Source organism: Gordionus sp. m RMFG-2023, chromosome 2, assembly GCF_954871325.1.
Source record: "Gordionus sp. m RMFG-2023 chromosome 2, tfGorSpeb1-WG-v2, whole genome shotgun sequence".
Classification (NCBI taxonomy): Eukaryota; Metazoa; Nematomorpha; class Gordioida; order Chordodea; family Parachordodidae; genus Gordionus; species Gordionus sp. m RMFG-2023.
Window position 1 is genome coordinate 24,715,987 of NC_088776.1, and position 27,304 is coordinate 24,743,290.

General features: G+C 27.6%; 2 protein-coding genes across 3 annotated transcripts in view; one reads left to right on the forward strand and one right to left on the reverse strand.

Moving 5' to 3' along the window:
• Positions 1 to 11,277, forward strand: part of LOC135925531 (myotubularin-related protein 13-like) — a 65,710-nt gene extending 54,433 nt beyond the window's left edge. Inside the window, exons 36-44 of one of the 2 annotated variants that reach the window (XM_065460912.1) lie at positions 2,018 to 2,206; positions 2,315 to 2,704; positions 2,859 to 3,101; positions 6,218 to 6,620; positions 6,980 to 7,138; positions 9,559 to 9,789; positions 9,879 to 10,138; positions 10,310 to 10,465; positions 11,067 to 11,277. In XM_065460912.1, coding sequence (XP_065316984.1) covers positions 2,018 to 2,206; positions 2,315 to 2,704; positions 2,859 to 3,101; positions 6,218 to 6,620; positions 6,980 to 7,138; positions 9,559 to 9,789; positions 9,879 to 10,138; positions 10,310 to 10,465; positions 11,067 to 11,156 — 2,121 coding nt within the window. In that variant the 3' untranslated portion in view covers positions 11,157 to 11,277. Of the gene's footprint in view, positions 1 to 2,017; positions 2,207 to 2,314; positions 2,705 to 2,858; positions 3,102 to 6,217; positions 6,621 to 6,671; positions 6,706 to 6,979; positions 7,139 to 9,558; positions 9,790 to 9,878; positions 10,139 to 10,309; positions 10,466 to 11,066 lie in introns of those variants that run through there. The other variant, XR_010571664.1, reaches the window with a different exon arrangement.
• An 11,094-nt stretch (positions 11,278 to 22,371) lies between these two features.
• Positions 22,372 to 27,097, reverse strand: LOC135923212 (collagen alpha-1(III) chain-like). The gene is made up of 12 exons (XM_065457847.1): positions 26,755 to 27,097; positions 26,572 to 26,698; positions 26,297 to 26,454; positions 25,918 to 26,046; positions 25,661 to 25,786; positions 25,341 to 25,466; positions 25,113 to 25,238; positions 24,517 to 24,897; positions 24,220 to 24,399; positions 23,701 to 23,959; positions 23,338 to 23,613; positions 22,372 to 22,747 (listed from the first exon to the last, which is right to left on the reverse strand). Exons 1-12 carry the CDS (start codon positions 27,013 to 27,015, stop codon positions 22,554 to 22,556), a joined length of 2,343 nt encoding a protein of 780 aa, XP_065313919.1. The 5' UTR covers positions 27,016 to 27,097; the 3' UTR covers positions 22,372 to 22,553.
• Positions 27,098 to 27,304: the final 207 nt, after the last annotated feature.

Below are 27,304 nucleotides of genomic sequence, written 5' to 3' on the forward strand. Positions count from 1 at the left end.
CGGCGAAGAATACAAAAGTACAACATATTTTATATAATTCGCCACGAATTCGCGAGAGGTATGTTAGCATTAAAGAAACTGGAAAGGGACACTATTTGGCAAAGCCAGTGCTACATATTATCGTACATTGTGTAACATATTTTAACATTCAATTTTCAAGCCAATCAAATAAATATTTTTTGGCCTCGATTTTATAGTTTCACTATTTTAAATTATCGGCTGTATTTTGTAAATCATTTCAAAGGAAAATTTAAAATATATATAGTGTAAATGAATGTTAAACGATCTATTATACGATTTTCCAGCTGATTAATTGACATAATAATATTTTTAAAATCGGCCAAAACAATTGAGCTTATTTCACTCCGAGTTTGTAATTCTTTCATTTTTAATCCAGGTCAGGATTTTAAAATACCACTCTACGGCTACCCCCAGACTGGGTAGTTTTTGGGTAGACCTGCACGTCTTTAATTTAATTTAATGGCTCAGAAAATTCGGTAAGGTGGGAATCCCATCTCTAAATTCTTCGCAGTTTTTTAAAATATCCTTCTGTTTTGTTATGTCTTACTCGTTTTTTATTCTAATTCATCAGCATAAATATACCCCATTTTTCCGATTTTATTTGATCCACTCCAATTTCGCGTCGCATCTTTTGAGTGAGTCCTGCGATATAGAGAAGTTTGCATCCTAGGAAAACCGATCCCAACCTTTACACCAGTTATTTATCTTATCTACGTCTGATAACATATTTTTATATACATTACCTTTTTTAGGCCAATATCTTGACTTAGCACAACGTGCAATGAATTGAGATTTTGTCTCCCCTTGTTAATCATTTTCTGCCATCGCGTGCTTTTCTATATCCACATTTGAAAGATCTGGAAAAATATTTCGTTTATGATCTTAGCTAAAATAATTTCTAGTATTTTTTTGACTTGGGTTTTTATTTTTTCCCAGTCTGCAATAATACAAATATACGATTTCGGGTAGAGATTATAAGAATTATTTTTTTCTAAAAAATTATTATCTCTTCTGTAAGAAAAATATTCGTTGTATGATAGGAAAAAACCAAGGCTTTAATATTAAATAACGGTGGATCTGCGCCAATATTAGATTTTTAGGAGAATATTGGATCAGCCCATATTTTTTGAAAATTTAACCGATGCCGATATATATATTTTTTATTTATTTTTGAACCAATTTCCCTCGCAATAAATCTTCATAACTTCCAAAAGTGTCTTATAAAATCAAAATGTTTAATATATTTTTACATTTTTTAACGATAGAAGAAATAAAAAATTTGTGTATTTATATTTGTCATGAAACTATATGTACAATTAATCTCTAAAGGCTATTGTTAAAATAAGACATTATTTACTAATTATTTTATAAATACAAACCTTTCTACCATTTTAAAGATAAGATATATTTATAGAATTGTAAAGCTTTATGACTTTTTTGATTTTTAAGAGCCAGTTTTGGATGAAACGCTTTTTAAAAAAATTTATACAAAGATTTTTATTATTCCAAATATAAAATAATTGCAAAAAAATAATTTAAATATCAGATCGATTAAAAAATTGGGGATCGGTGAAGCCTCATAAATAAACGGATATAATTTTCTGAACAATTTTTCAAATCACTTTATATATGAATATTATTTTAAATATCTTCAAATTTAGCTATTTGATATTCTTTTATCTGATTTCTCTGCTAGCATTTTGCCTGCATTTTTATCGAATTTAGAAACTTCTTTGGGAAATATTTAGAGATTTCTTTTTCTTGTATCATAGACTCTATTTTATGAATTGTTTGTTTTTAATTTGCTCTATTTCAAGCATCTTCACCTAATACTATTAATACTTTTTTTACGAAGAACATATGAATATCTATTTAAAATAGTTTTTATTAATATCTTTAGATTCCATATATTCATTTTCGGGTATTAAAGAATAATTAAAAAATTTGAGGGGGCAATTTTCCAATCACTTTTTTCTACCTCTTATATAACATTCAGATAGTATCCGTAGTTCAAATAATGATGGATCCTTATTACCGAACCTTTAACGGATTTCAAGTCTTGGTCGAAAAAGAATGGGGCGCATTTGGTCATAAATTTGATCGTAGGAATGTCACTCAGTCTTCCAATTCGCAAAACGATGGATATGTTCCCATATTTTTACAATTTTTGGACTTGATTCATCAAGTGATCGATATTATAAATTAAAATAAAATAAAAAAAATATGTACTATGTGAAAACTTCACATAAATTTAAACTACATATTATTATCTCTACACAAATTATTTATAAAGATCATGAATAAATACACCACCCATTTCGAATTCAACCATTTTTATCTCCGCTACCTGGCATACCACAGTTCTTCAAAAAGGTATATTGATTTCGTGTCCAATTTCCAAAAAGATAAGTTAGATGTCTGGAGAGACTTTAATTTCAATCTCAGCTCCAAAGCAGCCATTATTAGTAAAACTAGTGCAGTCGAGGAAAATAATAAAACCAAAGGCGATATGGAAGATGGGCTATGCTTCCATATTTGGACATCTGTTTCCAAATTAAATCGCTGTCATCCTACCCTCTTTCGTAATTTTTTATACAACCGCTCGTCTTTTAGGCCATCTAAATACAGGGACGAAACCGTCGGCGAATTGACACCAGGTTGTGACGATAAATTCAACTACGAAGTATGATTCTAATAAATTGGGGCCAAAATATAATTTAATCTATAATCCTATTTTCTCTGCAAAAATAAATTTGACACTTTTTAAGGGCCAGGTCATCTTTTTTGTCATTATTGGCTATTAGTTTTTTTTTTATTAACATAAATATTTTTTTTAGATATTGAGACCCGTTTTTTTAAGTCACGCGGATTTAAAGGTTTGGTCTTTTTATACGCACAATAATACCCTGGCCCATGGAAGCCCTTATGATAGAGAACTTATTTTCCAGGAACTCAACGATTACGAATACGATACTATTAAAGATGACCCTAATAAAGACCCTTATCAAAGTTTTGTTCTCAATTCTCTATACCAAACCTCTGAAGATTATCTGCCGACCATATTCACTTATTTATTAAGGGTTATAATCTTTTTTTTATTTATTTGGGTCTCTTCAATATCTTAACATCATAGCGTATTAGCATTGAAGCGACCTTTAAATTAGTATTCAAAAGAATCTATCCGATATAAAATATTGTTATCCATTTGAGAACTTCTTTTTTTTAAAAAAAATGCTAAATGCTGAAATTTTTAATTGTCTATTATTTTTTTATATCAGTCCTCCTAACTATAAATTACTGATATTTGAAATTTCATATTTGATAAACGTGATTAAATATTAGATTTATATAATTTCTTTAGATGTATAATTTTGAAGTTCATTTTAAATCAACTAAAAAAGTTGATTTTTAACCTGATATCTTAGGAGTTTTTTAAAAATTTTGTATGATAGTATCTAATCTATTAGTATGAAAGAAAATATTTTTTACTTCCGGAGATTAAGGTTCCTAAAAAAATCACATCATTTACTTTTTAATATTTCGGAAAATAATTAGACTAGAGCAATGACTTATATTTTATTATATAATTTTTTGTTTTTAATAATTAACTTATTTTTACTGATTTTTCATATTATTCTTACGATTCAAAAAAATTTGGAGATTGTGAAATAGATTGACAGATTTTATTAATCTATTTAATTTTATGTTCGGAAAAGATATAATTTTTATTCACCTATGCATTTTGTAAAGTAAACAATACTATAATTTGCCCTTGTTTAAAACATTAGAGATCATTATGATCAAAATTGAAAATGATAAATTAATTTATTAAAATATATATTAATCAAAATTATTCTAACTAAAACGTAAAGATATAAAATCAAAATAAAAATTAAAAATTATGTATCTTTCTCTTTTCTTTTTCTTGCAATTATTACATCTTCGATCTCACTTGTATACTACTAAAATTTACATATCATTGATAATTTCATATAATTGTCATTTAATTTGATTACAATTTGAACCTTCCAATTACCTTTACAATTTAAACATTTCAATTTTCTTAACAAATTAACTGTTTATTTTTAAATTTATAAATAACTTTTCTTTTTCAATACACGTATTTGACAACCCTGGATTGAGAAATATCGACCTAAAAATTTCGATGAAGTGATTGCACATAAAGATATCGTTGAAACTATTCATAAATTTATTAAAGAGAATAAGTTACCTCATCTTTTATTTTATGGAGCACCTAGAACTGGAAAAACTATTAGAATGCTCTTAATTTTTATACACTCCCAAAGAATTTATTTGTATGGTTTTGGTGTTGATGCTTCGGATGTTAGGGGTATTAAGATAGTCAGAGGGCCAATTTTAAATTTTGTAGCACAAACACAGTTTTTAAAATGAAATTATTCGGTGGTTGTTATCATTAAGGATCATGCCTAATTCTCAAAGAACCAAATAAATATATGGTTTCACAAGTTTAAACTACCTCAGGACTTCAGATGTAATATGGATTTTAAATGGAAATGGATCTCTACATATTAGCATTACTTGGTGTACTACTATAGCTACAAAGGTTTTTATTGTTATCCATTTCAGATGATCTCCCAAGTTTAATTTTTTCTAATAACCTTGTGTCTAAATGGAACTATGGTATGGGTTACCTGGCCAAAAAAAATTTTCTCTTATAAGCTTATATGAATATAGACTATTAAGTTTAAGGTTTATTAGATAAATTTACTTTACACATATACATTTCAAATTACATTTATTATATTTAATTTTATATTATCTATAAATTGATTTTTTGTTATCTATGGTTTACACACTTAAACCAATCCTTTAATTCAATAACATTTGTTTATTTGACTCTAGTAAGCATTTTGAAATTATAAAGATTATACATTCGCACAGTTTATGAACTTATATAGAAAGGTAATAGATATAAATGAGCACATATTCATCTAAGGTTTTTTTTAACTCTCCAAATAACTTAAATTATAACTAAACTATAAACTAAAGTATACTCAATAATTTCTAACTTTTAGGCACATAAGGAGTTGGAAAACCTTTTAATTCAATACAAATTAAAGTACAGCTATTTGATCTATATTATTAACAACTAACTCACATTTTTAACCCAAATGCAATATGTATAAATAAGTTTAGAACTATATTTTCTCCCCTCCTAATAAAATTGATTTGAGACTAGAAATAACTAACATATTATTAAACACTGACCAATTTAAAACAACTTTTTAATTTCTGTAATATAATTTTTGCTAAATCTTAATAAAATTACTTTAAACCGTAATAATATGACACTGCTTTTACCAATTGACAATATTGATAAATCCAAACAACCGCATATAAAAATATTGTACTTAATAAAAAATTATTTTTTAATGGTTGAACATAATCTCACTTTTTACTAAACTAAGAATGTAACAGATGTCAAGATGTTTTTTTAAAAAAATAAAAAGTCTTGATAAATTCGGCAACTGTCTAAATTAGACAAAATCTTGGTCCCGCTTGTGCCCAAATTCTACAGGTTTAGCTGTATATAATAAATTTTGAATAACTACCCTAGCTTAATTATTTCCTGAAATATTTGAAAATAAATTATGCAAACCTTCTGTTATTACTAACTTATAGCCGAAGGTATTTAATAATTTTTTTAAGGTTAATTATAGCATGCACTCTCATTACAAACAGAGGCCTTCATGGGCCTTAATTTTTTGACAAAGCCCGGCCTAGGCCCGCAGTAAAAAATTTTTCTAGACCCAAGCCCGGCCCATATCTAATGTTAAGAAAAATTCCCAAGCCCATGATAAGTTTCTAAAAAAATTCCCAAACCCGGCCCAAACTCATATCTAAAAATTTAATCTTTTTTATATTAATGAAAATAAACAATATTTAAATATATTTAGGCAATCATTTTGTTTACAATACTGAAATTTATTATTATTAGAAGAAAAATATTTGTTTAAATTAGCAACTGTTTTATACAATCTAAATTTAATAATTTTAGGCCCAAGCTCTTTTAAAAAAAATTTTAAAAATTCCATCCCACTAAAAAATATAATATAGACCGCGGGCCAGCCTGGCCCATGAAGGTCTCTGTTGCTTACTCGAATGAAATTATATCAGAATTATATTTATTAACCCCCCCCCCTCCCATTTATAGAAAATAAGTCGTTTAGAGACCACTTGCAACCAACTGCGATGTCAACTTTCAAATAGATCGAACGATCTCATCAATTTTACCAGTCCCTTCAATTATTTTGATAAGGATTTAACCTGTTTCGTCGACTCCTTATCCATTGATACTAATGGTTATGCTGCTAAAAGTACTTCCTCAAAAACTGGTTGGGATCTCATCAGAGCTCTGACACAAGGTATACTTTATCAGGACCTTAAGTACCCGTTAGGTGGCTTCATTCAACCTTTCATAGCCTACACTCAACATAATTTTTGCGAGGAAGAAAGTTCACTATACATTCAAACACACGTATTTGTTAAGTGCAAATTTAATACACCTACATATTGCGATTCTTGCTCAGAACTTTTGTGGGGAGTTATTAAGACAGGTACATTTTTTATATATGTTTATAAAATTGACAACTTAATATTTTCCTTAGAGACATCAGCAAGCTTGGAGCGGGCCGTAAAATGGTATAATTTTTAAAATTCGGCCCATGCTTTACCTAAAAATAATTTTTTTTTTTACAAAACCTGGGTAGAACAATATACAAATTTATTTAACATTGTAAAAATCCGGGGCAATCATTAATCTTAAAAAAAATCCGGGTCGCGCCTTAAAATATTTTTTAATCCACCGGGTTTTAAATTATCTATGGATTTCTGAAATAGATTTAAATATACTTATAAGAGATTTCCACTTACATTTTATTATTATTTTTTTTAAAAAATATTTTCAATTTCGCAGGTTTTCAATGCAAATATTGCGCTTACAAATGTCACGAAAAATGTAAAAATTCAATTCTACTCATTAAAACTCATTGTCCACGCGTTTCCGATAGTTCTTCTTTATCTGCAATAACCAAATCTATGCAAGATAGAACTTTAGAAGGCAATATTAACAACAGTAAAATTAAAAAGTCTATTTTATATATCCATGTAATTTACTACGTGTACTTTATATCGGATAACTTCGTTTTATTGTTATAGGCTTTTAACATTTCGATCATTTTATTTACGGAAGAGTAATTTTTACATGCCCTATCTTGAATATTAATAGAGGAATAAGAACTATATTTTAATGCACAAAAAACATTTAAAATAGATTTTTTAAGGCTCGAAAATATAAAATTAAGCATTAAACCAACCTTAAGTCTAAGAAAATTACTCATCTAGTCCATTAATATAAAATTTTATACCAGGCCCTTAGAAAAATAAAATTTATACCCCCCCTCCCCATGATTAAAAAAAATTCAGGCATCACGCGCAATTGGAAAATATAGCCTAGAAAGAGTTTTATAAAAAAAATATTTAAGCCCACGGCAAATATATCATAATACCAAAACAACCCCAATTATATACTTTATTTACATATGATAATGGATAAGATTGGAAATTCAAATAAGAACAAACATTATGTTATTAATTATATCTAAAAAATCCATATAAAAATAAGATTATAGGTTAATATTATCAATATTTGGCGAAAAATGCTTTTGTGTTCATTTGCAATAGTATTTATAAATGACTATAAATAATATATGATTACTCCAGGCATGTAAAAATTTAATTTATAAAAGAAGTTTTCATATCTTTAATACAATAAATTTAAATAAAATATATATAAATATATATTGAACAAATTTTAAATAAATAATAACTTTACCAAGCTCTGCCTTTTAAAAAATATTGTCCAGCCGAATACTCCTAATTTTAATAGGGACCCCGCTTATATTCCAAAAATAAAAATATTTTGAAATAAACCCCATTACAATTACCCCCAATGCTACTTACTTATTCCATCCTCATTATCAAGGCTAACATCTTGCGAATAATAAATTTGATAAGCATATGATTTAATTTTTTAAAAATAGGATTTCTGCAGGGTGGTAATTATTTTATCTTGGCGGATATATTAAATTTTCGATGTAAAAGCTATTACCTTGATAGGAAATATGTGGAATGAGGTAAAATCTATATACATTAATCAGATGTCGGCATCAAGCTTGATGAAAATCTTGCCACCTTACTCTAGTGAAGTGGATAATCATAGTAACCCTTTTAAGCTCAACTTCTTTAAAAAAAATGAGTCCCTTTTAGGTAAAATTCGTATAAAGTGCTATCGATTTCACGTTTATTGAAAAATAATTAATGAAATAAAATTTAAGAGTTTAAAAAGAATTCCCATATATTTTTTACCCCTATTATATTGGATCGGTAAATTTAGAACAAATAACCGCTAAACCTATTTTTAAAAAAAGAATGATTCGATCAGATATTAAAATGTCTACATCATCCACTAATGGGTATGCAGAAGAGAGAAAACATGAATTGAAATTTGGAAATATACATATATTGCTGTTTTACATTTTCTTTTGAAAATTCCTGGACGCTATTAAATTCTCTCCTCTAGCACGAACTTCATCATATTCATAGATTAAATTGATGTTTAAATTGAATTTATTTAGTTTTAGATATTTAAGTCATAAACCTTTATGGGCCTAGATTTTTTGACCAGGCCCACTAGTAAAAAAATTTATGGGCTTAAACCCGGTTCATTAGTATTAAAAAAATTTCTAAGCACATAATAAGTTTCAAAAATCTTGCCCAGGCCGTATCCAAAAATTTAGTTTATTGTATTAAATGAAAATAAGCAATATTTCAGTGTATTTAGACAATCATTTTGTTTGCAGTTCTGCAATTTATCATTATTAAAAGAGAGAAATTGCAATAATTTTTAAGTTATCAACTGTTTTAAATAAACTAAATTTAAATGAAGAATTTTTAGGCCTAAAAAAAGTCTATGTCCTAACCACGCCTAAGGCTCGGGTCGGATCAAACTTCATACAGCCCGCGCAGGGCTCTACCCATACACTGCCCATAAGCTGCAGGCCGGTCTGGTCCATAAAGGTCTCTGATCGAGTGTAAAAAAATATTTGTTAAAAATTTGTTTTATTTCACAATATTCGTACCATAATTTATAAATTAAAATGAAATATAAATTGATTATGTCCAAATCACAAATATTAATAAATAAAAAAATTGTACCCCCCCCCTTTCATCATTTAGAAATTATAATTATAAACCTATATTAATCAAATGTTATATTAAAAAAGAAAGCAACATAATTTTTTAAATGTTGTACACCAACTCAGGATTCTTCGAGAGGCTTTAAACTCCGTGGAAAGATACAAAACGAGATTTTTTTTATTACCATCTTTTTTTTGGTAACTCTAAATTTGAGACACTTTGAAAAAACTTCAATAATTTATTTTAGCAATTATTTTATTTTAGAATTTAAAAATAATTAATAATATTAATCCATAGCTCACGCTGATTCACACCTTTCAGAGTCCTTTGAAAATAATACATCTTATGAAAAATCGGATGGCGATAAACCGGAAACAAAATTTGTCGATTTGAAGGACATTTTAAAGCACCTAGAAGACCACAAAATAGAAGAAGATACTGATGATATATTCTTGAGTATTCACACAAAATCCCCTTACACGGGGAGTTTAGTGGATAAAAGCGATACATCCTCCATAAACACCTCTGGTAAATTAGTATTTTTAAAAATATTTATGATTTTTTTTATTATTGATGGACGGATATCATCTCAAGATTAAAATGAATTATATATAAAGGTATAAGCACTCTTAGCACCAGGGCTGGAATTACGTGCAACGAGTCACACAATAACAATCCTCATTTATCGACCTTTAAAAATTTTAATAATTACAATAATAAATTATCGGAGGATTTTAATGCGACAGATGATACAGGTCATGTAAGTCAAGCGACTATATCCTTCACCACTTACCAGGGGTATTTATACAAGAAATGTGGTTCATTAGTCAAAGGTTGGAAACAACGCTGGTTTGTTTTAGACGCTGTTGCTTATCAGGTTTATAATTAATACAATCTACTGCCTTTTGTTTCAACTACTATATAACCTCTATTTAACCCTCTTTGCATCTTAGGCTGTTTTCATTTCGGCATTTTAGGGGAATATTTTAGGCACGTTTGAGATCACTATTTTACTTTATATACTATATTTATTTAAATTAAATTAAAGTTGAGATATTACGATAGTTATCAAGACAGGTGCTGCAAGGGTATCATTTCATTAAAAGAAATTGTCTCGGTGTCTCCTTCCAATTATTCTCAATGTATAAATACTCATAGGGTTATGGATGATAATTGTGTTGGGAATGCAAAATCCTATTTTGACGTAAAAAATTAAATTATGCGTTCTTTTCAATGTTGTAATGTTTTATTAAATTCCATAATTTAAAATATTTAAAATTTTGTTTCTCTTTTTTTTTGTTTAGTAAAATTTGATACAAGGAGTTTATTGTTTCTCTGAAGATTAAAAAAAAATCTTAATTTTCTATACTATAGCTTAAGTGTATCTATACGATAAACCGTTTTTACTTACCGAACCTTGAACTTTAAAAATATAATCATTTGTACCTCTGAAAAGTTCGAAAAATTAGTTTGAACTGTAATTTTTTTGATTATTGAATATCAATCGACATTCTTTGTATATGCTTTTTGACATAAACTATAAAAATTCTCCTTATAATTTGACAAAAGTAAATCTTGAAAATATTTTAATTATACGGCTCAAGGCTCAGTAGTTTTTAGGAAAATATTAAAAATAATTCTTTATTTTATGTTAAAAAATATTGTTAATTTGTTACAATCTATATGATAAATTCCCGAATCATTATTTATACGGGAACCGAGCCGATATTTCGATTTGTATCCCTGTTTAGGCGCGTTTATTTAATTTATAGATTTAATCACTAAAATAATATTTATGATTTTAGCTCAAGACTACGAAAAGATTGTACACATTTTTGGCATCTGATGAATATTCAGCCAAAGAATGGATTCAACAAATATTAAATTGTCTATAAAAAAAATTTAAAGCTATATAAGTTTTAATTAGGTGCATATATACTTTATAATGAATACTTTTATAAATTTAATATATTAACATTTGTAATAATATAGTGTGAATTGTTTGTACTATAGGCTTTTTTTTAGAAAAACAGTATTTTATATTTTTTATACATGTATTGCATAGTAGAATTGTATTATAGTATAAAAATGTCAATCATGCTTTAAATTATAACATTTAAAATCGCAATAAATATTCTTTTTTTCGAATTTTGATGTTTCTACTAGAGATTCTGCACCACCCTAAGCTTGCGATCCAGGCTAAGAAATAGTTTTAATCCGGGCAACTTATTTTTTTTATAAATAATGCAAATTTTTTATCTTTCATAAAATATAATTATGTTACGAACCGGGCTGGGCAACCTGAAACTTTTAGAGCAATTAGCTTTTCAATGCAACATAATTATAAGATTATATCTTTTAATATACAAGTTTATGAATTGTCATTTATGGTTTTTAGCCCTATCAGATTTAGCGAGAAGCTGAGCACTCTCGTCTAATTAAAAAAAAATTGTTGAAGGTTTTAATCTGAATCATCTACCACTTATGGCTTAAAGCGATGAGGCAGAGTTTAGTGTCAATGAATAAATACTAATTAGAAGTTTACAATTCAACTCGTGTTGTTAAATGTTACTTTTGAAAAATTATTATTTACAGTTAGTTAAATTTCAAATGCAGGTTTATTTTTTAATGTTCTATAATATAACTCATCATTATATAAAAATTTTACAAATTTTAATCAAAATAAATTTAAGAAAACACGATTTAAGCAAAGAAATTACCCGGAAAAAAATTACCACATAAATTTGCGTTGAAAAAAAATAAAATAATATAGTGTTTGTTCCGAAAAAATATATAAATACCACAATATAATATTTATTATTCATAAAAATTTGAGCTTAATAATTTTTAATTTAACTTTAACAATAAACTTTTTTCAAAGTTTCTACAGTAAACCTTATGTAAGTAGGTCATTATTTTTAATAAACAGTCATTTTAATTTGGAAAATCATATTAAACATAATAAATTAGAAATTTAATTTTTTTCATAAGTACCTAGTTACCGTTATTTTTTTACAATATGTAACTAGACGAGCTTTAAATTAATCTGCATTCATTTTATATATTAAATTTAGGGCGTCAATTTCCAGTAAAGCATTTTAATTGAAATTACGAAGGAAAGAATCGCTGCAGCCTTTCAAATACCTTTATTTTCGATTTTACAACAAAAAAGATAAATCTTATTATAGATAAAATAAATATAATGACTGGAAATCAATTGATATTACACGCTTAAGCAATAAGTACCCCGTGTTAGTGATCTAATCGTGCCTAATTTTTCAAGCCTGGCCCGAACCCGAAATATTTTTTAAAAAGTTTTGCCGGCCCGAACCCGAATTTTTTTTTAAAAAAATTTACCAGTCCAGCCAAATTTATTTAAATTATAGAAATTAATTTTTATAATTACTCAAAATAAAAGATATATGTTATAGGCTAGTTTCTATAAATAAAATCAAATATTTTTATTTACATTGAAAATTCAACATAAAATTGATAAATTTAGATATATTAAAAAAATTTCCAAAGCCCGACCCGGTCCGAATTTTTTTAAAAAATATTAGCCCGAACCTAATTTCTTTTTTTAAAGATAGGCATATTTTTGCAGATCTCTACCCCGTGCTATTAAACTTAAATGACCATTCAAGCTTTATGCTTATACCAGACTTGAATTGGCAGAAATATTTCTGGGCAAGTCATTTCAAATGATTCATGCCTTGCAAATCAAAAATATTACCATATACAGAGCATAAATATTATTAAAAGAAGCATGCAAGTTATTCAATCCTTTAAGGATATTCATAATAGTGATCTGCATCGGGCCTAATTTTTCAAGCCCGGCCCGGCCCGAAATTTTTTTAGAAAAGTTTTGCCTCCGGTCCGAACCTGAAATTTTTTTAAAAGGTTTTGCCGGCCCGAACCCGAAATTTTTTTTAAAAAAATTTACAGACCCAGCCCAGCCCTAATTTATTTAAATATAGAAATTAATCTTTATAATTATTTAAAATAAAAGATATATGTTATATGTCGTTTAGTTTCAATAAATAAAATCAAATATTTTTATTTTACATAAAAAATTCAATATAAAATTGATAAATTTAGATATATTTAAAAAAAATCTCAAGGTCCAACCCGACCCGGCCCGAATTTTTTTTAAAATATTAGGCCCGGCCCGAACCCGATTGTTTTAAATTGAATTAGGCCCGGCCCAAGCCCGATCGGGCCGGGTCTAACTTTGCAGATTCTAATTCATAATAGGCAATGACTTGAATTTTTATAATTCAAATATTATGTAAAATATTTAAGGTCGCTCGATTCAGTAACTAAATTTATATTAAAAAATTTATCAACACTTGTAATATTAAATTCAAATCTATTTATAACTCCCTGCAAGCCCATGCCAATGAGGAACAAGGGGGTTATAGTTACCTTATTCAATAAATTATTTGTATTTTACTATATAATATATGCTTAAATATTAGGTTAATGATAGTCATTAGTGATCTGCATCGGGCCTAATTTTTCAAGCCCGGCCCGGTCCGAAATTTTTTTAAAAAAGTTTTGCCCCGGCCCGAACCCGAGATTTTTTAAAATAATTTTGCCGGCCCGACCCGAAATTATTTTTGAAAAAATTTACCAGCCCTGCCCTAATTTATTATAAATATAGAAATTAATTTTTATAAATAATTAAAAATATATGTTATATAGCGTCTAGTTCCTATAAATTAAATCAAATATTTTTATTTTACATAAAAAATTCAACATAAAATAGATATATTTAAAAAAAATTCTAAGGCCCGGCCCGAATTTTCATAAAAAATATTAGGATCAACCCAGCCCGAGCCCGTTTTTTTTAAAAAATTAGGCTCGAACCCGGCCTGAAGCCCGTTTGGGCCAGACCAGGTACGGGCCAGGCCTATTTTTGCAGATCTCTTAGTTATTACCTTAAGGTAATACCTATAAAATATGTATTTTGTTTATTTTTCATTTAGATAGACACTACCAAATTTATTTATAATTATAATATATATTTGAAAAATCGTGATTGTTGGAAAGACTCTTGTGGCCTATTCGGCAAGAGCGTCGCTTACCAATCCTATGGTTATGTATAGGTTCGAAACTCAGCAATAATCATGTTTTTTTCTTAATCTAACTTAGTGGTTCCGTCCTTGGAGGGATGATATATAGGAAGCCGGACTTGACCATATGTTAAATAATAAGGGACTTATTACATTTTAATAAATTTTGGTCGTTATCTAGCAAATTTGGTTGGTATTTAGAAAATTGCCGTAGTTTAGTTGACTTGGTAGTGACTATCATTCGCCTAAATATTAGCTATCGTATATTAAGATGCTTATACGCTAATCAATTTGAAAATATAAATAAAGGTTAGGGGAAAATTGAAGTTTATAAAGGACCGCAAATTCATTTGCACCTTTTTGCCCAGGGCCCACTATAATCTTAGCATGACCCTGCTTCCCTGGAAAATGTAATATAGGCGGCTAATGAATATCCTTAAAAATGAAGGTAATATAACTTGATTAAATGTTAACAAAATTGATATAGAGATTCTTTCTGGTATATCCTTTATCAGAAAAGAATTTACTGATAAGCTAAATATGTCATTTGGTGAAAATAAATAAGAATTTGCCGAAGATTCAAATTAAAAGAATATGTAACAATTGTCCGATTATTTTAAAAATTAATATCGTGCTTATGATTTTAATTTATTTAAAGATTATCCTACTTTAAAGATGAAATTCATAAAGTATAACACTATCTTCCACCGCATCAGTTAAAATACTTTTTAGTATGGATAAAAATGTGATTACGAATAAACTGAGATATCTTAATGATGAAAATTCAAGAATATTTTATTAATAAAAATTAACAATAATATTTTACATGAATAAAATATCAATGTATAAAAATGCTTGGATCTCTTCGCAATTTGAGTTTTTAACGATATATTTTTGACATTATGCACACATGTTAATAATAAAAATATCATGGGTAAATTGTATCTGTATCTTGATATATATTAGCAATGTATATGTTAACATTATATTTAAGTATCTTTTAACAACTCTAGTTTCTACCCCAGATGAAAATTTTATCTTTCATGACTAGATTAAAAACAATTTCTATAAATTTGCTTTTTATTAGAGGTATAATGACATTGAATTGGCTCATAAATTAATTATAAATATTTGTTGGTGTTTTTCCTATGATAATTATGGATTATATGATAAATGAAACAGTATATGTCATGGTGGGATGTGTCATTAAATATTTTCTTAATCAAAATGATATATTAGTATAAATACTAAAAAAAAATTATTTAAAATTCTATGTCTATTTAAAAAGCAAGAAATTTTAATATAATTTTAATTAAATAACTTATATCTAGAAAAATTGTGTCGTTTTAATAACCTAATTTTTTTATATAACCTACTTTAATTTTATTTTATGTAATTAAAAAAAAGTTGCTATTTCCGATTATTAAGTAATTTGCAATTTATTTTAATATGTATAAAATCATTTATGACATTCAATAAAATTACTCGTATGTTGAGTAAAATAAAAATGAAAAAACCGGAGAAATATTTTTTTCTAATTATATCCACCAACATTTTATTTCTAATTTTTTAATTACAATTATACATAAAACCTATCAAAAATCAATTAAATATCCAAATTAAGCCCCATACCCTAAAGAAAGAGTATTTAAAAAAAGAAGATAAAATTAGGCAGGATGCTGACTTCTGTAATGATTTTTTTTATTAGCAAAATAATTCTTTTTGTACCTTTGAGATTAACAGATAATCAATTTAAAACTTATTAAATTAAAAAATGTTAATTAGATAAGATAATATTTAAAAAAATGTGAGGGTTATAAAATGATAGTAATAAATATCCAACAAAATTGTTAGATTATATTTTCTATTAGATTAAAGCAGAAATAAGCAAAAAGTAGCGTTTGTTTTTATCATATGAGTTTTTCCGGAAAAAACAACTTTAATTTTATTTTTATATTTATTTTTAGAAGAAAAAATAATAAAAATAAATTTAACCAGGAATTTTATTACTAATGAACTCCGATGTAAGAGAAACAAGTCCAAAAATATGAACTTAATTAATTTTAAATAATTTGATTAAAAGCAGCAGGTCAAATTTTATATATATTAACGGTGAATAATTAACATTCAGTATTTTATACGAAATTTTATAATTATTTCTACCAATATAAAATTAATATTTATTTGGTTATTGATCAGTAAAAAAAATATGATTAAAAGTAATATGTTCAGGATAAAAAAAATGGCATATGATAGAAGCCAATGAGCATCATATGAATTACCTTTTGTAAATTTCTCATATCGATTGGTGATCAAAGAGTTATAAATATGTCCCTGTCACGGGTAAAGTTTCTGCTGGAAGCCTTGAACGAGTTTAGAGTAAGTAAGGTTAAAATTTGGATAGTTTAACTAAAACTCCTAGGTAAATTGCTAATTGTGCCCAAGATTAAATAGTAATATCTTAGATGATGAAAAATTTTAGATAAAAGAATTTAAAGTTTATAAATATACTCAACCGTTTAGTCATGTCATTGTAATAAATGTACTTTAACTCAAAGCAAATAATATAATATTATTTAATCGTGTTATGGTTCTACATCTCTGCTAGAAGAAGAAGAAATTAAAAACATGTTTCATAGAAAAAAAAATCTCAAAACAATGTCATCTAATTTTCATAATATGATCGGCATTTTACGAATAAGAGATTTGATGAATCATAATATAATAAAAGAATTAGGAATACTGCAGGGTAGTGATAATTAAGTCATTTTAGCTGATATAATAAATTTTCGATGTAAAAGCGGTATCGCTATGCAAAATATTTTGAATCCGGTTCTATGACTGACTATAGAAAAATTGGTTATAAATTACAATTAATTAACCCTTTAAAGTACTGCTAGCTAATTTGACGACATCATTAACTTGCGTTATTTTGTAACCACTAAGAACGCTTAATGATTTAATAGAAAAATTGGTTATAAATTACAATTAATTAACCCTTTAAAGTACTGCTAGCTAATTTGACGACATCATTAACTTGCGTTATTTTGTAACCACTAAGAACGCTTAATGATTTAATTTGACATTACAATATAATTATATAATTTCGATCGTATTTTATTAATTCTCAGATTAATATAGGCTTATGCTTGTATTTTATTGCATTCTCACTTTTCCTCATTTTTATGTTCCGATTTTGGTCAAATTATAAACATTCTATTTCTTATAAAATCTGATAATATTTATTATAATTAGTGTTGTTAAAGGCTCGATTTTTAAAAACTGCTAATCCAATATTTTAGCCAAAAAATATTATGCTAACCCGGCAATTTTACTCAAAGATGGTAGATGGGTTATGACATTTATTAACGAAATCTCTAGGCTTGCGTAGTATTTTTTGGCTAAAATATTGGGTTAGCCGTTTTTAAAAATCGAGTCGTTTAACAAGACTAATCATAATGCTTAGCATTTTTATTCTTAAGAACATAATTTTTGTGTGAAGGGGCCTATAGATGCCATATAGTATTATCTTTTTATAAATTTAAAATTAAACTAGAAATTTTCCATCTAAGGAATATATAAATAAAGAATTTATTTAAAAAAATTTTTTCACTCATTAAAAAAAAGTTGGACTTTTAAAGAGTTAAAAATATAAAAGAAAATGTTTATAAATTATTGAACCCGTAATAAATCTCTATCAAAACAAGATATTATTTCTTGAATATAACAATCAAAATATTATAGAATCTAATTATATGTAGTCGTAGAATATATTTTGTATAGTTAATAGAGATCTCTGAAAATTTATTTATACATAAAATTTTTTAGGCCAGACAATTTATACATATAAAACCAGACAGTTCCTCGCAAGTTGATTTCGATGGCATTTATGCTATTATTTGAATTCAAACTAATATTATGTTTATACTATTTTATTCGAAAATAAATTACAATATGTTTATCTTTGTATTTTACTTTAAGGGCTCTCTAATAAAAATAATAAATTTATAAATAATATTGTAAATTCACAAAATATTAAACAAGTTATATATGAAAAGATTCCATTACAAATATAAAATACAGACATCATACATCGATTTATGAAAGGGTTCTTGTAAGAAATAGATAACCATAGAGGAGAAATATAAAAGCCTTAGATATTGGGAAAAAAATTAGATTTAGATATTAAAAATGTTCTTGCCGAAATACTCGTGGTGGGTCCAGACTTTTCTTAACGGGCGAGAAATTAAAAATATACCGGGTTGACAAGTCATGCCAGGTTTCTCTAATACTTACTATTATATTATACCAAATAAATTTAACATAGAAACATATAATCACCCTTTATTTTTTAAAATTTTATTTTTAAAATTTTATTTTTTAAATTTTTTAAAATTTTTTTAAAATTTTTAATTTTAATTTAATAAATTCTTAATAAACGCTTAATTTTTATGTTTTAAATTTATTATAAATAATAATAGATATACACATTTGATTATTTTTATATTTATTAAATAAATTTTATATTATTTTGCATTTCCTAGAAGTTGTCTAGTTTGTCATATTCCATTTTATAAAAATATATATTTCTCATTTTCAATATGAATTTCACACCACCCAAAAAAAGGGAGTTATTAATTCAAACGTATCATGATATTGACTCAAAAAATCAAAAAAAAAACTAAAAAGATATTGTCCGACCAGATTCATCGAAAGACAGGAGTCGGTGAAAGTTTTTATTGAACTATATGATGTTGTCTTTGCAGCACTAGAATTTTATATATCAAGCAAGGAAAAAGATTCAGCAGATGCCAAAAATCTTTTGCAGGCTATTATTAAGCCACAGTTTTTTATTTCAATTCAATGTGTTTATTTTTTATTTAATTATACATATGATTTTAGCAAAATGCTACAAAAAAGTGATTTGGATTTAAGGGAGATTATGAATAGAGCAAAGGATATTGTTGAAATATTAACAAATATCAGAGAGAATGTGGATGAAAAATTTCATGAAATATATGAAAAAGTAAAGGAGATTGCTAATATGTTTGGAATTGAAATTTTTAAACCTAGAGTAATCTCTAGACAATCCAATCGATCAAATATTGATGCATCTAGAGTAATCTCTAGACAATCCAATCGATCAAATATTGATGCATCTACGATTGAGGATTTTTATAAAATCATTTTTATTCCCCTTATTGATACATTTTAATTTCAATTAAAAGAAAGATTTATTAGTCATAATTATATTTTAAAAAGCTTTTATTTTCTTTTGCCGGTTGAGTCTAAACTGTTGATTACACTTGAAACACGAGAGGATATAAAAAATCTCAGAATTTTATGCTGATGATTTAGTAGGTTCATATGATAAGTTACTTTGTGATGTCGAATTTTGGTATAAAAATCTTGACAGAATAGGGTATTCTTTGAGACCAAAAAATGCTCTGCAGGCCCTTTCCATGTGTAATTGCATTTTAGATTCCCTGCCTAATATCTAAACATTATTAATTATTTTAGCTACCTTGCCAATTAGTACCTGCACTAATTAAAGGTCTTTTTCAACTTTAAGAAGGTTAAAAACTTATTTAAGAAACACAACCGGTGAAAAACGTTTAAATAATATTTATAAGGAGATTATTTTAGATAAAAATTTGATTCTAGATGAATTAGCAAAATCTCAGAGAAAAGTAGATCTCTCTTTTTAAATTCAAATCAAAAAATAACAATAAAATTTAATTAGTTTTAATATATAATCAATTTTATTTTGTAAAAAAAGTATTATTTATAAGATAATATATCATATTTTTTTCATTATTTGCATAAGAATTACACATATTTTATATAATTGTAAAAAATTACTTTTTTTTTAAATAGAGTCTTTATACATTATAATTTTTAATATTAAAATCTGTATTATATAAAATATCAACATTTTGAAAATATTAACATTTTGAAAATATTTTAATTAATAAAAATATATACATGATTAAATAAAGGAATGTTAAATATATAATAAAATACCCTAAAATTCTGTTATATGAAAATATAAAACAATTTTAACAAATCCAAAAATATAAGCAATTAAGTGTTCAAAAAAAATGGGAGGTTTGGGGGGCGTGTTCAAAAAAATGGGAGGTTTTGGAGGCGAAGCCCCCCAACAATTTTTAACCCCCCCCCCCCCCCCATGATAAAATCCTGGCTACGACACTGAATAAACCTGTTGGCTAAAGTATAAATTAATGGCGGTGGTTTAGTATTTTTTGATCGACAATTGTATGCATGCCGAATATGCCGCCGCCTAACAAATTGGTTAAACCTATTTTAATAAAGAAAAATTCATTTATAATTCAAAATTCTATAATTTATTTCTATACTCTTAGTTTTATCATTAATATTAAAGTTCTCAAATCTTTTCCGGTCCAACCCTATAGAAATTTAAATATTATACTCATTCTTCGAAAATAGATTTATGATAAAATATTTTTAAAAATTTACACATCTCAGTCAATTAATAATATTTTTCAAAATTATTTTAATATTAAACAAATTTAAATATAAATAGTATAATATATCATATCATTTTCGATTCAAACAAAATATTTAAATAAATTAAAAATCAAATTTAGTTAAGTGTTAAATATCGTGAATAAGTACAGATTTATAGGACATATAGATATAATTTTTTGCGTTAATTATTGATTTACATATATAAAATTATTTTTCGCCAAATGTGCATGTTACATTTTTTAAATAACTTTTATGGTTAAGTTAGTTAATTACGGGAGTTCCATTTATTTATATTCCCAAAGGAGAGTGCATACTGTTCTGGTAAAGTTTATTGACGATGAAATATAATATTCCTGCTATTGTTAGTGATATGCCAAACTTTACTTAAGATGGAATATTTTTGAGCTATTTTTGCAATATATGAGCTTCTTGTTGAGTTATAACTTTTAAAAAAAATTAGACCAATGTTTAATTAAATTGAAATATAATCGACATGTGTTAATTAACTGAGGGGGGTGGGGGATTACTACTGGGAGAGGATATGGGGCTCCAGACATGTAAAATTAACTATATAAGTATTTAAGAGACCTAAATCAATTTTAGTCTCAACCTGGATTTTTATTTTTTATCATTTAATTTTTTTTAAATTAATATAATTTTGGCACAGTTTTGCACATTGTTTCAGGGGAAATTGAAAATGAATATTGAATACTCTATTATACGATTTTACCCAACTTTCAAACTGATTATTAATTTATTTAAAAGCAGCTCGTCCAGAATTCTTATTTTTTTTTCACTTTTTATGCCCAGCCCAAATTTTTAAATCTTTTATCCGAATCTGGATTTTTTAAAAATCTTACCATTTTCTAACCATTTCCGGACCGCATCTGCAAGTCTTATATATATATGCTTTTTTGAAAGGAATAAAATTACTCCAGAGGAAACCCATAAAAGATATGGTCGTGAGCCATGCAGATAATTCATCTGCTTATGTGGTAAAGCGGTGATCAAAATTTTCTGAATCGCGAAAACAAAAATCGCTAATAATTGAATTTCCTAGAAAATTTTTAAAGTAAATCTGAAATTAATATTAATCGACTACTTTATCACAACAAATATACAACTTTATAAGAATAAATTTTACTATACGCAACAAATTATTCCATTTCTTTTAAAAAAAATATTACAAGTACAAATCGCCAATGAATTGTTTATTATACTATTAATAATTATTTTAATTTGAGACAAAATTAAATATGCACTATATATTTAAGCAAAATACCTAATATTTTTATTAATTCAAGCTTACTATATATTTTTACCCTAACGATTTTTAGCCCTAAATATAATAGCATCTCAAATATTATGCCCTCTGAGATTATATGCCAATGAGTCTTGCTCTTTGTGAAACAGAGTGAGAGCGCAAATGTAGCGCAGCGCAGTGCAGCGATCGAGGGTTTTTATTTTAAATCCATTAATATACCACATAAACAAATTCATCGAATTAATGCAAGACTGAAGAAAATTTTATTTCTGTTTAATAAACACAATAAACCCGATTAATTAATAAGAGACGAGTGTTAAAACTCGATATAAATAATTTTTCGTATTTTAAAAATAATGATAATTATAAATATGTAATTTTTTTTAAATAAGTAAAAATGTGATTAAGCATAACGAAAATCTTCTATAAATTATATCATTTTTTTAAGCAGAACAAACAACGCAAGGGATCTCGCACCCACTGGGATATTTGTCGCATGGTAATATTCCGCAATCAGCTTCAACAACCGTCAATACCGACATATCTTTGTCATAATTAGAGCCTCCAGAATTAGGTTCTTGGTCAACACAAATGTAACTAGTACGAGTTTTTTGTGTGTTAGCCGACATCAAATAACCTTCGCACCATTCAAAATTTAAATGTTGATAAAAAATTAATGTATTGGTTAAAATAATGTAAATGATTAGTTTCTGTTTTCAATTTTTACACTTTATTTTAGATTAGGCATTATTTAACCTATAGGTAAAATATACAAAAATATATTTAATATAAAAATTTTTTTTAAAAAACAACTTTATCAAAAAAAAAAAAGGTTGAACAAATCTAAAGAAAATAAACTTCGACAATGAAGCCTATTTCCAACTTTTTTAAAAAAAATTTATTAACCCTGAAGCCTACACCTAGTTCAGGTGAAATCAACCTAGATTTCTTTAATGAATTTAAATTTAATCCTAGCCATTCTAAATAAAACTTTTTTTAGTTGACATAGTGTCATTTTTCAAACTCATAGTGATTTATTTCAAAGATAATACTCCCATTATTTTAATTATTATTTTTCATTTTTAACTAGTACGATTTTTTTTTATTTTATAATTGGTAAAAATTTTCCTTAATATATATTTAGATTTAATCCCATTAAAATTATATATATCATATCTTTTTTTTTCAATTGATTTATTTTATTTAAGGTAACTTTTTCGATATAACCTTTGTATTCCTGGTGGAAAGGATTAGGGCAGCTAGTGTAACCAGGAATCATGAGAATAGCGTTTCGCCTTACGTGACATACGGCACATGTAGCTATGTGTGAATCAAAATTCGCGTATTTCAAGTTAGAATTGTGGGAAGTTTTGTAAACTGTTCCAAACAACTTGGATTTCGAATCGAATTTGTCAGTGAATTGTAAGAATTCGGGGTTGTTTGGTAAACATATATAACCGCCTCCGCTACCTGTGTAGAAGAAATGTCCGCTAGCGATCGTTCCTATTTGTTATTTGTATAATATTATATAATATTTAAAAAATATATAATGCATTTTTTAATATTATTTAAGAAATTTAGGATTCATACCATCATATAACAATGAGGTTCCTTGGTCTGAGGGGCAGTCAGATCGTCCGTAACGTACGTAAGTAGATGCACCTTCTCCTTTTCCAGCTCCGTGGCTCTTACAATCACAACGATCATTTTTACCTGGATTTCCATCTCTACCTTTTTTGCCTGGTCTTCCCGATTTACCAGGATTGCCTCTCCTTCCTGAATTACCATTCCTACCGGGTTGACCCTTTGACCCCGGTCTACCATTACTTCCTGGCCTTCCGTCATCACCCTTTTATTATTTTCAATCATATAAATATAATATTTATTATTAAAGTATATTTTCTTAAAAATGCATTTTTTATTCACACAACATTTTGTAAATCTTCATTACTTTAAAAATAAATTTTATTTTAAACAAAAGATTATAGAAGATAATACTTATTTTTCCCAACATTTATCTGCTCATTTTCTTTTCAAGCGAGTTTATTCCTTACTAACTTGTAAATTCAAAGTAATGAATATGGATTATATAAGAAAATATTTATATACAGCATATCCAGGATTTCCTCTGGATCCATCTCTCCCAGCATTCCCATGTCTTCCAGCTTTGCCATCAGATCCAGCGGCGCCTTCTGAACCACGATCTCCAGCATTACCTCTGGCACCTGGAATACCATTTCTACCTGGGGTACCTTGTTTACCGGGTGAACCTCTTATTCCGGTGGGCCCCTTAAATATTTATTTTACAGTTAGATAAAGGTCTTATTATTACCATTATTTATGCATATAAAAAAAGAATTGAGAAATATAGACTAAAATGATAATTTTTCATTTAATTTTTTTTACCGTTTCCCCATTGCCGCCAGGAGTACCATCTTTTCCTGGAACTCCATCGTTTCCGTTGGATCCTCTATTGCCGGGTTGGCCATCAGATCCAGATCTTCCATCTATTCCTGGTTTTCCGGGCTGTCCTTTTGGTCCAGGACTGTTTCCAGGAACTCCTGGGTTCCCGGCAGATCCATCAGATCCTGGCGCACCATCTTGACCGTTGTTTCCATCTTTGCCAGGAATTCCATCGGATCCAGCAGGACCGGTGGGGCCTGGTTGGCCATCAGTACCTTGCGAGCCATCATTTCCAGAACTGCCATCAGATCCACGTTGACCTGAGCTTCCTGCGTTTCCAGGGTTTCCATCAGAGCCTGCCTTGCCTGGAGAACCGCTAGAACCCTGCATATTTGTCAATTTTATGATTTGGATGTTAAGGTGTTATTAGATCTTACACAATTTAAATAATCAATCCGATATTTTGCGATGAAATAAAGGGAAGGGGAGGCATTATAAAACTTTAAAAGCAATAACTTAAATTTTGTAAACATTATCTTTGAAAGTATAATTCATCATAAAGGAATGAAATACTTAACTTAAATATTTTAATAATATACCGGTGCACCATCAATTCCAGGTGTTCCCGCAGATCCTGGATTTCCATCTTTTCCCGCACTTCCATCGTTTCCAGCACTTCCCGCTACTCCCGGTGTTCCGTCAGCTCCATTATTTCCATTTCTCCCCTTAGGATTATTAATTTTTTTCACAAATTGTTATTCTTACATTATCTTGATTTCTATAAATGTTATTTTTTGAAAATATGAAATATGTATCTTTAAATAAACTTTTTGTCCAGCTTTTCCGGGTATCCCGTCTTTTCCGGCGCCACCATCTTGACCATCAACTCCATTCTTCCCAGATACTCCTGGTTGTCCATCATTACCTTTTTTGCCAGCGGAACCAGCTGGTCCCTTTAAAATGTTAAATATAATTGTTATAATAATATTATTCTTAACATTCTCTATATCTCGTGATTTTAAAATTTGATGTAAAAAAAGAATTCGTAATTTTATTTATATATTTATTGTTGCTGATAATAATGGAAAGCCTATTTTAGCCTGAAATATTAATGATAAATAAAACATTTGCTAAATAAATTTCTTACTTGTGGTCCAGCGGATCCAGGACTACCTGGTTTGCCATCGTTGCCTCTTGCTCCAGGTTTTCCATTGTAACCTCTTTTACCAGGGGTACCTGCATCACCTGACTTACCATTTTGACCAGCCGGACCCTTTTGAAACATAAATATAATATTTGCACTCATCATAACTGTGATGAATATTTTTTTTAAAGCAATAAGACAAAAAAAAAGGTTTTTATTGACTAAGCCATCTAATTTCATAAAATTTTCAAATATCTTACAGGTTGGTTAACATTATTCCCAGGGGTTCCGTCGGTACCTGATTTACCATCAAGTCCTTTACGACCAGCTACTCCTGGTTTACCATCTCTTCCAGGTGTTCCGTCTTTGCCCGCATACCCAGCTGGACCCTGGTGTAAATAAATGTTATCTAATATTGTACTACATACTAGCAACAAAAAAAAGATATCAATAATTTTATCTATTCTCAATAAATACTTTTGTAAATACTATAAAAATTAATTCATATGTAATTATTAAATAAAGGTCGCGGTGGTATTTTATTCGGTATATGGCTCGGTAAAAATCATCAAATTACTACGATTCATTTAACGATTCAAATCAACTAAAAATCTAAGTAATACACTTAAGATAAATTACTAAAGCGCCATCTCTTCCTGCTAATCCAGGATTTCCTGGCGAGCCTCCTCTGCCATCAGATCCCTTATTCCCCGAATTACCTGATCTTCCAGGTTTCCCAGGATTACCAGCCTTTCCTCTATGACCAGGGATTCCATCTGGGCAAGATCTGCAAGCCTCTAATATACAGTAAATTAAAATATTTTTAGATATCTTTTCTATTTACTAAATTTTATTAATTGGTTAATTTTACAAGTATATAGTATATAAGCTACTCATGATTGAAATTTACATACCGACTTTATGGTATGAAAAAGGGCTGACTGGACGACCGTATGTATCTCTCTTGTCCCTCGATAAATATAAATCGTTTTCCGCAGCATTAATATTAATTTTATCTTCAACCTTGTTTCCTAATTCATCCTGGTATTGAAATTAATATTTAAAAGAATATATATCGAGGTGCTTTAAACTCTTACCTTGAGTCCAGTTATTTTCATATGCAAGAAATTTATGACTTGTTGCTTCTGAAGCATCTTGCCTTTCAAGGTTTCCACCATTTGATTTTGCTCTAGCTTTATTTTGTCCAGTTGATAATAAAAAACTGGTATCATGACACAACATGCCAAGGCAATACATAAAAATGAGACGAACGATACTACTAGAACGCTAAATATGTTATTGTTATGTTTTTCTTCCTGGTGCTGACAGTAACTTCCAAGGCCCAAAAATTTACCCATCGTTATTTTTTATAATTTAATTTTCTAAAAAATTTAATAATAATTTTTTTTAAATTTTACTATTATTATGTAATAAAAGAAAGCGTTAAAAAATTTCTAAAAAATGGAATGTCTGAAAAAATATCCTAAATTTTTGCTCTATATATACGAATTTTTCAAGTATATCAGATGATTTTTTGTATTATTTCTTTTTAAAACATTATTATTTTAATTTTTAAAAAAGTTAAATTATCTTTATAATAATACCCATGTTAACATAATATCGAATCGGCTTAATTTTAACCAAAAA

Coding starts and splice junctions, on each gene's coding strand:
- LOC135923212 (XM_065457847.1), bottom strand. CDS start 27,015: ATGGGTAAATTTTTGGGCCTTGGAAGTTACTGTCAGCACCAGGAAGAA. Junction 25,239..25,340: donor CCGGAAAAGCTGGACAAAAA/GTTTATTTAAAG, acceptor AATAATCCTAAG/GGGAGAAATGGAAATAATGG. Junction 24,898..25,112: donor CTGGAATTGATGGTGCACCG/GTATATTATTAA, acceptor ACAAATATGCAG/GGTTCTAGCGGTTCTCCAGG.